Genomic DNA, 13,090 nt, shown 5'->3' with positions numbered 1-13,090 from the left:
TAATATATTAATAAGTTGTAATTTAGAAGTTAATTCAGTAAAGCAGTAGTGTTTTGGTACTGCTGACTTGGTTGCTGACTTGTGTGTTGATTCTCTGGTTCTCTGTGTTGTGTGTTTGGATCATCACTTCCAAACACTTTCTCGAGAAGAGGTGGTAAGAAGCAACAAATAAGTGGACACACAATGAGAGGAATGGCAGTGATAATAACTCCATATAAAAGTGCGGGGATGAACGCAATAGCATAGGAATATTTGTAACATCGAACTCCAACATCCGAACCCAACATAATGCCTTGAGCCGCATAAAACAGACAAACAACAATTTCATAGACCAATTTAATACGCGAGAAGTGAAGATCCAAAAGTGCTGATCTCACCACTCTGAAGACTAAATACAGTGCAAAGAATATCATTGCGTACATATAATCTTTCTCGTTACCACTAACACCAATACTGACAATCAACCCAATAAAAGTTACATTCTCGAGAAGATCTAATACACCATTCAGCAACACCACACGCTTTTTTCGAGGAATGTTAATTACTTCTCCATTCTCTCCTTGCCCAACATAGTCTCCTAAGTCTTCTCGGAGCATTTTTAACAGTCTAAATAAACACGCAATGTACGCAGGGATCAACCACAAGTGATAATCACCTTTATTGCAATCAACACGCACAAAGAACAAAATGAGGCCCAGGTACCCCGTGCAAAATTCGATGAGACCAAACACCTTCCCCAAACGTGTGTTGGGGAGATTTAACATGTAAAAGAAGAGCAAGATGTATAAGGGCACGTTGACTGCAGAAATTTTCCAATGTAATTCCTTCTCTAAGTTGGTGATTGTGAGTACAAGCCATGTGTCATATAATAGAGCAGCAACTGCTATGAAGAAGCCTAAAATACAGCAGAGAATATAGACAAATGGTTTGATCATCCAAATGTACTGAGCATATTGTGCACCCTCTGCGCCGAAGGAGTCATACATCCGTTTCTTTTGTTCGTCAGAAAGAACTTCATACGCGTTTTTGATTGTGTTAAAATCCCCTTCGGCGTTTGGACTGTGGTTTTTATCGGGATGGAATTTCAAAGCGTGTTTACGATACGCTCGTTTTATTAACTCTGGACTTGCTTCGCGAGGAACACCCAACACTGCGTAGTAATTCAGTGGATCATCAAAATTTGGGTCTTGAAAATCACGAGTTTCAGTCTCCGGTTTAATGTTGGTTTCTGGCCTCTGAGTAGTTTGAGAAGTGGGTTGATGTTCCAATAGTGAGTCGTGTTCTGTAAAAGTTTCCATTGTTTTTCTATTTTTCAGTTTACAATGAAATTATTTGAATTAAAGAAATGAAAGAAAGCCACGTTACTACATTTGTTGTTCCATAACAAGGCAATCAAATTAAAAAAAATTAATTCTTGGTTATCATTATTTAATAATGTCATTCCATTATTATTGCAATATAAAAACTCTTTGAAATAAACCTTCTATATTAAAATTTAAACTATTAAAAAACTATATACAGTAAAAATTCTATCGGTGTGTGGAGTCATGAAAATGGTTTTCCCAAGGTGTGTAAATTTTTTTTCTTTTCTTTTTTAATTTCTGGCAAAAAAACTAAAAAATCATGAAATTTGTAAAACTATCCACAATCTAGAAAAATGACACAATGTATTTTTTTGTTTTTTTATGAAAAAAAACGCGACACGTGTAAACATAAAATAATATTGTGAATTTTTTTAATTTGTCTAATTGTTTAGAATAAGAACAACGCATTGTGTTTTTGTATAAACACATAGACTTTTGGTGCTGATTGGTTCTTGTCAATTTACAACTCAAGTACGTCTTTGACATAGGCCTCGATTGCTTCTTTGTCTTTTGTTGATAACTTTGAAAAAATTTGCTTGTTCACTGTGTTATTACATAAGTAGCATAAGGTGAGTGTCGATTTTTAGCCTCAAAAGTCATCATCTTGTCGTCCTCCGCCTTGAACTCTTTTGCGTCTGCAACCATCTTGTCCACCTGTTCCTTTAAGAGTCTTCTTCCCTGTTGTCTCGTTTTCAGCCGACACATTCAGAATCCCATTTGCATTTGTGTCAAATGTGACTTCAACTGTGAGACTCCACGTGGTGCTAATAAGATACCAAACAACCCAACCTTGTCAAACGGGTTGCAGTGTGATGTCATAGATGCCTCGCCCTCAAAGACTTGGATGAGCACGCCAGGCTGGTTGTCTGCATGTGTCGAAAATATCTGTGACTTTCTTGCTGAAATTGTTAAGTTTTTGTGGTATCAATTCTGTCACCACACCAATCACAAGCGTGCTCTTGTGATTGGTGTGTGGAAGTCGGTGCATTTTTTATTATCATTTAAAGTTTAATATTTTTTGAAGAGCATTTTCTGCTTTTCTTTTCTTATCTTTTTTGAATTTATTTTTGTTTGATAATTTTTTTCTTTTTAAGTTTTTATTACCAAGTCTTTACTCTTTTAAAATAAAAACAAAATTGCAATTGACATTATTTTTGCGGGTTTTGGTGCCAAATATGTGGGAAATCATTATATTCTATCGGTGTGTAGGCCTCTTTTGATTGGTCAAAACTACACACCGATAGAGTCACACACTGATAGAATTTTTACTGTATATATTAAAAACTAAAACAATTTTTTTTAAAACAATTAACTATATATTTAATAATCATTTACTTGTTAATTGTTCTTATTATTTAATTTAAATAAACTGTTTTTCAAAAGTCGGTACTGTCATATTTTTAGAACTTCCTAAAGTCCCGTTTTTTATTTTTGTTTTTTCCTAAAAAACAAAAAAACAAAAAATCGAAAGTACAGACTTAATTTTGAAAAAAATACCAATCCCGTTCAATTATTTTCGTACAAATTCGGGAAAATATCGGAATATTAGCCATCTTTTTCCAAAAAACCCGATCCCGTTATTTGATTTGACCATAACTCAATACTTCACGACATATACACAGCATTGTTGGCATAAAAGCACAACAATGAACGTTTAAGTGAATTTGGATGGTGTTGTTCGTGTCGAGTTTTAACTGAATATTACTCTCGTTAAAATTTAACTGAAATTTAAAACAAACTGTGGTTATCTTCTCTGAATAAAAAATAATGAAATAAAGAGTTCCAAAAACACCAAAATAATTACAGCAAATGTTTGATAATTTTGACAGGCATAAGTCAAAATTGTCAAAGGGCAACACTAGAAAAATAATACAAAATAACAATATTGTTTTGTTATTGGATATTTTAAAAAAGATGTTCTCACTGAAATGCTCAAAAAGAATGTCGACTTTATAAAACCCAACAAAGATAAGTTATCAAATCATTTTGTTATTTTTATTATTTTTGTGACAACACTACTAAGCATACTAATCTTCGAACTAAGCTCTTGTTTTGTGAATATTTTATTAATTATTAAAATTTTTGATAATGAAAAAGATTGACATTAAATTTATTTGCTTTTAAAATAAAATGCACTTTTGGGATCATTCACGTGTATTTCAAAAACAAAAATCCCGTTATTTCAAATTTTATATGGTTTTTTTAATGCTTAAAAATTCTTCAAGTAAAAAAATATTTTTTGAAGATTGTTTTTCTCTTTTTTACTTGGAAAAAATAAGCGAATTTATTACAAAAAAACGATTCCCAAAAATAATAAACAAAATAAATGCAAAAAATCGGGACACCTCAGTACCGACTTTTGAAAAACAGTTTATATAGTTAAATAATTTAACATAAGGTTAAGTTCTCAAAACATGAACATTAAAATAATTTGAAACCATAAACTATATATATAAGTAAATAAATGATTATAAAAATCCAATAATTAACTACAGTGTTATTCACTGGGTTTTCGATTCCCACCATTTTCAATAATTATTAAGTCAGTTTATTAATTATTTAGTCAAAAAAATAAAATATTTCGTCACATATTTTAATTAAACACCACCTACAATTATTAGTCCAGCATAATTAATAAATAGACCATGCAAAAAAATATTAATACCATCACAAATAATTTCAATATTATAATTTTTATATTTCATTCACAAAAATAAATAGACGCACCACAAACTTATATGTTCACGTCATTTAGAATTATTAAGGTTTTTTCTGAATTATTTTACTTTCAACAAAAAAATAAAAAACAACGTTAAAACTATTTCAAAGTATAATGGACCGAGCATCAATAGATCATGTTGATCTCACAGATTCAAATGCACGGGCCGATTATATACACTTAACGCCTACACATCTACTGGTTACTCCGTTTCAATCATTTGCAACCCAACTATTCATTCCATCTCCAATACAACCAAATCCAAGATAAATACCGAAGATATTTGAACCAAAACATTCAGAACACTAAAAGCACCAATACACCAAAATTGGTTTGAAGCTCAAGCAACGGTTTGTTGAAGAGTTTAGAAAGAAACCTGATTAGAAACCAGAAGATTTTTAACAGACTTTTGGAATACCTATTCACTGCGCCGCTTTGCTGACAAAGTTGATGAAAGTGGGAAGTATATATCCTTTGAACCATTACAACCGCAAAAACCGCATTACTCATTTCATTCACCATGTTAAGCAGCACATCAAAATAATTACACAAAGGCAAAGATGTAGAAATGAAGTTTGGAGGAAGGTGTATGCTCAAGATAATCTTTAAATTAATTTCATTGTCATAGTTTTTTATAACATTTTATAAAGAAATAATTTATTTTTTTGTTGAAAGTAAAATAATTCAGAAAAAACCTTAATAATTCTAAATGACGTGAACATATAAGTTTGTGGTGCGTCTATTTATTTTTGTGAATGAAATATAAAAATTATAATATTGAAATTATTTGTGATGGTATTAATATTTTTTTGCATGGTCTATTTATTAATTATGCTGGACTAATAATTGTAGGTGGTGTTTAATTAAAATATGTGACGAAATATTTTATTTTTTTGACTAAATAATTAATAAACTGACTTAATAATTATTGAAAATGGTGGGAATCGAAAACCCAGTGAATAACACTGTAAATATTGTTCATTAAGTTATAATATATTATATGTTTATTATTAAATAATAAATTAAACCCATAATTTATGTTTTAGATATATAATCAATTGAATAAATAATGAAAAATCAAGAGAGTAATTGATTTGTTCTTAAGGTGGGTTTAATTTGGTTTGTTTTTCAATGTGTTATAAGTTATAATATAATATGTAATTCTAAATAAAAAATTATTAAAATTAATTTGTTTAAATTCCAATTTAATAATAATAGTACAATATTAATAACTCAAAAATGTACAATTAACATTAGTGCTTCGCAGTTATTTAACTGAATTTTAACTGATTTTTTCCTGAAAAAAGACGTAATTATTATTGAAAATAACGTGAAAAGGGTTTTATCAAATTGCTTTTTTTCTTTTTATACAAGACAACAATTTGGAAAAAATAAATGGGAGCCGTATTAAATAGATTTACCGAAATCGCACTTTTGAAACTAATTACATCAACATTGTCTATAATATGATTAACTGAAAACGTGTATACAACAATAATAAAATTGAAAGAACTAAAAATTTTGAACCAAAAAGTAGTTTAACAAAAAATAATAAATTAAAAAACAAAAATGTTTGTATTATACAAAACAAATAATTGGTATTTTTGATGATTAAACAAATCTTCTTAAGTTTCAATATAGGGGCAGTCTTTTAATGTTATCTGGTGGACAAACAAATAGCAATAATTTTATATAAACACCACATTAAGTAAACCGCAAAAAATAATGAAACAGTTGGGATATATTTTTTTGTATAACTTTTCGAAATATTTTAATAATCTAAAAGGTACATGATAAACTTTAAATATATACTTTAGATTTATTTACAACTTGTATATTTTACATCATAACCTCAAGTTTAATTTATTTATAAAAAACATAAAAATATGGTGGGGTGAAAATCCATTCTGGGTAACTCATTCTGTACAATTTACATTCTGGAAAACTCATTCTAAAAAATAATTATTTTTTGTATTTTTTAAATGGTAAACTCATAATGGAAAACTCATTCTATGCAAAAAATAAAAAGGTAAAAAATAATTAATTATTTTAATTTATTTATCATTAATATTTAAACCATTTTGATTAAATTAAAGAAACAAATATCACTCACTTATAAAATGAAAAATCGATTCATTTATAATTAAATAAAAATTGAATCGGTTAATATAAATGAATTTTTTGGTCAACCCAACCAATTTCTACGTTACATGCCGACCAATACACCTAATGTTTTTATGATACTTTAACCGGTGGTCTATTCATGTTTAACAATATAGAACCCGATGAAAATATCGAACCAACTACTCTCGACAGTTTAAAAGAGAATGAAAGTGTTACATCAATTCAACAACCTGAAACGAACATTAACAACGAACAAGAAGTTGTATTGTCTGTAAAAAGTCAAAGACAACATTATTTACCTGTTATTAATGATTATGTGTTTCACCAAACTGGATGCAACCCTTGCGCTTTCAAATGTAAAGATAAGAATTGTAAAGTTACAATCAAAGCTATTAGAGATCCACATGATAAAACAAAATTTAGTTCATTCAAATACACTTCTGAGATGTTTAAACATGATCACAAACCACACTATCCGTTTATCAAACTCGGTATTAATAACAAAATACAAGAACTTGCAACTAATAAAGACAATTTATCTATTCCTGGATCTATATTATTAGATAAAATTGACAGAAACAAAGATTCCAGAAGAGTAAGTACAATTTTGAAGGAAATTAACATGCAAAAAGCAAAAGAAAAACAAAAAGAAGATGTTCATTTAAATGAAAAGTATGGTGAATTCAAATTAATAGAAACGCAAGAATTTGTTATTTATAGCAACATTTCCAAACTCAAAAAAAAATAAAATCAATTTGTTATATTTTAATGGATGGGACTTTCAAGTCGTGTCCAGAAAATTTTTTCACAATTGTACACAGTGCACGGAGTCACTAAAACTGGTGAATTGTTTAAAATGTATTATTGTTTAACCACTTGTTTTGAAGAAAAAATGTACACTTCACTTTTTAAAGAAATTGATATAATTTCTCAAAATATTGGATTTGACATATTTGGAAAAGATAAAATTGTTATGATTGATTATGAAATGGCCGTTATTAATGCTTTAAAACAGTTTAAATGTCTGATTAAAGGATGTTATTTAATTATTGCCAAGCACTTTGGAGAAAAGTTCAAACAGGTGGTTTTATAAAAGTTCAACTAGATGATGACAATTTCACATCTCTTATAAACAAATTGTATGTTATTCCATTTTTAAAACCTCAAAATATAAAATTGGAATTTGGCGAACTCAAAACAAATGAATTGTATCAGAGTGAAGAATGTAAAAAATTTGTAAATTATTTTGAGTCAACCTGGATGGATACAAGGTATCCTATTATTATATGGTGTCAATACTTACAAAATATCAGAACAAACAATTTTTCAGAGTCTTATCATTCTGCATTTATTAAGAGACTTTTAAGATCAAAACCAACATTATCGGAATGGTTTAAATAAATGTGTGATTTAGAGGAAGAAAACACGAAAAATGGAATCAACTGATAGAAGGACAAAGCACAAGAAAAAGTCCAAAATATCCAAGACAAAACAAACTTATAATGAATCACATCAGAAATTATTACTCTGGGCAACAACCTGACAAAGATAAATTATTTGAAAATCTTTGGGAAGCTAAGAGGGCACTGGTAAACGAAAAACAATTCGAACAAAGTATCATAATCAACAACGTGCAAGACGAAATAGTTATGTTGAATCATAATTTGCTTAAAATTGATGAAGATGATGATGGAATAATTGACATCGAAAAAATTAAAATTGGACTTGGAAATGAAGATAGTATTAAATAAAAAGATATTAAAATACAAAAAGAAGGATGTTTCGATGAAGAAGATGAAGAAGATGAAGTTAGCATCAAAAGAGTTGCAGTGGTTTACAAAGAAAAGACTAGAGTCGGGTGTTGTTTACAAAGAAGAAATAGTTTTGATATTAAAACAATCAAAAAAAACATTAGAAAATAAAAAAAATGATTAATTATATTTAAAAATTTGGTTTAATAGTATACATACGTGTATATTAAAACATAAATATTATTTGCTAAATTAATATATAAAAATTGAGAATTTATTAAAATGTTACAATTTATTTAGATAATTATTAAAAGTTAACTTTTACATTGAATGAGTTTTCCATAATGAGTTTACCATTTAAAAAATACAAAAAATAATTATTTTTTAGAATGAGTTTTCCAGAATGTAAATTGTACAGAATGAGTTACCCAGAATGGATTTTCCGGGCACCAAAAATATTGTTCAGGCAAACAATTTACAATCAATACATACAATCACCATCGCATCATAATTTATACAATTTATTTCATTTTACATTTAAAACTTTAAAACAAAAGTCAAACATGACATGATACAAAAACAAATAAATTGAAAACGTATTATTCTTTCTTCAATATAACTTTTTATATATGTCGACATCCATTTAATATTAATTTTTGAATATTTTTTAATGCTCTTTGTTTATAACAGAACAAAGATGTTCACCAACTTTAATACATTTGTAATAACCGAGTTTTCTTTATGAATTTTGCAAAATATTTAATTATTATGATCTGAACTCATGGAGTAAAGACCAATAAATCATAAATTAAAATTATTCGTTTATATTTGAGTTGTTGTTTTCAATTTGAATATATAATATCAACATATAATTATATAAAAATTTGTTTAAAATTATATGATTTTCGTCATTTTTATGATCATTCAAATTTATGACGTACCCACAAAATATAATTAGTTCAACACAAAAAGTTGAATTAACAAGCTATATCATATGTATTTACATACTCGGGTTTTATAATTCAATGAAAGAATGAACAATTTTTGTTTTTTTATTCAATTAAAAATTTATTACTATTTAGACTACGGAACAAAAGATTTTAATATCTCATGTGCATGTATTTGTGAGCTCCAAGTCAAAAGATAAAAATGCTGTAAAATGTTATATTTTTTATTTTAGTGTTATCATTTAAAAATTTAATTTGATATTACATGTTTACACAGTTGATGGTTATTACTTTTTAGGCAGTTTTTTAAACAAAAGATTAGCAAAAAAAAACAATAATTTATAAATAATTTAAAAATAATAAATACACGCCTATATTTCAATTAACCATAAATGTTTTGGTGTTGTCAAAATACATGTGTTTATTTTTGTATGTTGTATTATTAAAAAAATAAAACAATTTTTAATTGTATATAATATCTCATTAACATGTAATTATTTACAACAAGCGATTAAATGATCATTATGAACGTTGACGAAGTTAAACAATGAAATAAGTAACTATTAATAATATTTGACTTTTTTCGTTTTAACAAAATGTCACATCAATAACCCATAAGTTACGATCAACGTTTGAGAATAACGATGTCACTCACAGTCATCATTCAACTTAAAACTATATTTAACTATACATGTATATTAACAATTACGTATGTTCGTTATTAATTTATTTAAACGTTTTAATGTGTTGATAACTTTGTTGTGTAAATAATTGAAAACACCATTTACTTTGGGTTAATAACAATTGTTTTTTTCACAGTGTACACTTATAACTATTTTTACAAAATTTGACAAAAAATGCATTTTTAATCATAATTTGGATTTTTGACAAAAACAAAAAAAATTCAAAGTTTTGGGTTTTTTATTTATTTTTTTCAAACTTGATTCAGTTTTACAGTTTATGATTTTGTTTTTTAATAGTTTTGTTTAAATAAATTAATCCCAAAAGTGAAGATAAAGCTATTAAAAATTATTAAATTCTTGAATGTGATTTTTTTCAGTTTGAAAAAAAAAGAAAAAAAAATTCAGTTCACAAACTGCAAAGCACTAATTAACATACAATTATAATTTGCGTATTTATACAAGTATTAGTTCTGTATACTATTGGTTTTTGAAGATCTTATTATCAATAACACGTTTTTTGGTTTTTTAAAATACATTATATTATTATAATTAAATGTATTATATTTTAATATATTTTTTAAATTAAATTGAATATAGCCCCTAAAAATAATTTGGTGTGAATAATAACAATTTTTCCCGAATATATGCATGCAAGTCTTTTCAAAGATTGTTTGGTCTTTATAAGTAAATAAACCATTGTGATATTTTTATAAAAAATCAATAAAAAGTTTAATTTCAAATTTGAAAACTTTCAGGATCAACCCCTTGAACAATTTGACCATGACACCAAACATTATATTTATCTTTGGTGTAAGGAAATTTGAGAACTTGAAAACTTGGAGCATCTACTCCTTTAACAATTTGACCATGACACCAAACATTATATTTATCTTTAATATAATTGTAAGGTAGGACTTCAAAAGACGCAGCATCTACTCCATTCACAATTTTACCATTGCAATATACGTTGTATTTATCTTTTGTGTAACCCATTTGATTATTTTTTTAGAATTGACATTTAAATATCAACAAAAAAATAACATGAAGAAAATAAATGATTTTTATATTTTTAATTATATTTTTTTTATGTTAATAACTGTAATATATCGGGAAATTTTTCGATACACTAGAAAAACATTGTTTCAGTTTTTTTACCATGGTTCGTCAAAAAACCAAACAATAGGCAGTAGAATTGAACTATTTTATATAAATAGAAAAAAAATATCAAAAAAGCATTTAAAATGAAAGATTCAAAAATCATTTACAACTAGAAAAAATTGCCGTAACAATAAAAAAATTCTAAAAATAATTTAGATAAATTAGTTGTTATCGATTGTTATATATAATATAATTAATCGAACATTCCGCATATTTTTAATATAATATAGATATTAATAATGATACTATATCGTATTTTAATTTTTTTGTTGTTATAAAAATTTACTCGAGTAAAAAAATAGTTGTATTGTTAGAATAAAATAATTAAAAAAAAATTTAACCTTACGAAGTGAAAACTGGATAATTTATATCCTTGATTTTTTCACTTAAAATAAGTCACTTTTTTTATTTTTGTATTTGAACTAAAAACATCTTAAATTAAGAACTGCGTGTCACAAACCAATTTAAATAATGAAAAATTGATAAATTCCGAAACGCTCTAATGAAAATTCATGTGTATGTCTCGTAACAGCAAGTGTTGACTATTTTGAACACATGGAAAATAGAAAACATGGGTCTGTAAAGACCAGTAGTTTGCGCGAAAACTAATCGATTTCGTGTTTTGAATTTATTTTTAATTATTCTAAAAATAAATTATGATCTAGATAAATCTTATCCAGATTTCACCTTCGCACAAAAAAAGTTGATTCAGTTGACTTGCTAAGGTTAATATACATTGTTTCCAATAATTAACACGACATAGTTATAAACTTAATTTAACGTTGTAGTATATAAAAATATATACATTAATGTAAATAAACATGTAATCGTTGATGTGTTTAAATGAATAATGACTGTTATGACAATTATTTTTTGATTGTTGAATTTTTGATAGGGTTGTGGTTGACAACTTCGCTTTGTTACGCAAATCAAATAAAATAAAAGGTGAGTCATAATTAAATTCTTAATCGAATGTTAATTTTGTTAAATGGGTGTGATATTCCATGAAAATAAAATAAAATCATATAGAAATAATTGTTGATTATTTTATAATGTTAGAGCGTCGATGTTCGCTATTTTTGTTCAACGGCTTTTTGTTGATAAATACATATAAACTAGATATTATTTACAAACATTACATTAATATTATTATTATTATCATTAATATTACAACACACAAAATCATACAATTATGTTTTGATAACACCACAACTATTACAATAAAATTATATGGAGACATTTATAGTTTGTTATTTTTAGACAATTTAATAACAATAGTTTGAAAAAAAGGTTTCACTTTTAACCTCATCACTTTCTTTCAGAAAAAATGTTGTATTTTTTAATATCTTAACAAGTTACAACAAACAAAATCAAAATATTATTATTTTGAGCTTTGAATTTTTTTACATTTTCATCATTTCAACTCATTACTTGTAGTTCTATCTCACGTTTGTTAAATTTAATAAATATCAGTTGTTCAAAAATTGAAATAGTATTTTTGTGTATTTGACAGTTTTATTAATATGATTACATATTATCATTTAATGTTGTTGTTAACAACAGTATATATTTTATTATTATGTCACGAGTTGTAAAGAATTATTAATGTTGTTTATAAAGTTTATCTTTACACGTTGGTGCGATAAAATAAAACAGACAAAACGTCATAATTATCTAAATAATAATTATTAATTGCAAATTACAATTAGTATATTTATTTCTTACATGATATGCAGTTGCAACTATATGCATATTTTATATTAGAGGACACCAAATTCAATAAATTGTGCTTAAATTATAAGTTGCATTTAGCTGTGAGTCCGAGAAATGTGTCATATTTGTGAATAATGCATTGTAGAATATAATAACATTGTTAATATTTGTTTATTTTTTCATTGTTTATAATTTAAAATATTATCAGAATTTAGAAAATTTGAACCAATAAAATTTGAATATTATAACAATTATTAAATATATTCAAGTTATATGAATTAAGATAGAGTTTTTCAATTACAGTTAACTGGAAAAGTGGAATGCTGAGAAAAAGGGGGATGCTAATTAAAATATTAATTAATTTAATATTATTAATAATAAATTATTAATATAAATTTATTTTGATTTTTACATTTTATTAATTTATTGATTACAGTAGGAAGAAATATGGGGATGCTATAGAAAGGAGGATGCTCGTAACTATTGGTTAATTTCAACTGAAAAATAATAAAATTACTATTAATTTTAATATAAATTATTAATCAAAAAATTAATAAAATGAAAAAACCAAAATAAACTTTTATTAATTATTTATTATTAATAATATTAAATTAACTAATATTAAGATGAG

The 13,090-nt window shown here is 26.1% G+C and overlaps 1 protein-coding gene across 1 annotated transcript; it reads right to left on the bottom strand.

Annotated features, from left to right (window-relative positions):
* Positions 1 to 29: 29 nt before the first annotated feature.
* Positions 30 to 1,298, bottom strand: EIN_281520 (hypothetical protein; the record flags this gene model as incomplete). The annotated part of the gene is made up of 1 exon (XM_004185079.1): positions 30 to 1,298. One exon carries the CDS (start codon positions 1,296 to 1,298, stop codon positions 30 to 32), a length of 1,269 nt encoding a protein of 422 aa, XP_004185127.1.
* Between the last annotated feature and the right edge of the window lie 11,792 nt (positions 1,299 to 13,090).

The sequence above is a fragment of the Entamoeba invadens genome, assembly GCF_000330505.1.
Source record: "Entamoeba invadens IP1 unplaced genomic scaffold scaff_1105074725543, whole genome shotgun sequence".
NCBI classification, from domain to species: domain Eukaryota; phylum Evosea; order Mastigamoebida; family Endamoebidae; genus Entamoeba; species Entamoeba invadens.
The sequence above is the reverse complement of the archived record's forward strand: the minus strand, read 5'-3'. Positions and strand labels throughout refer to the sequence as shown.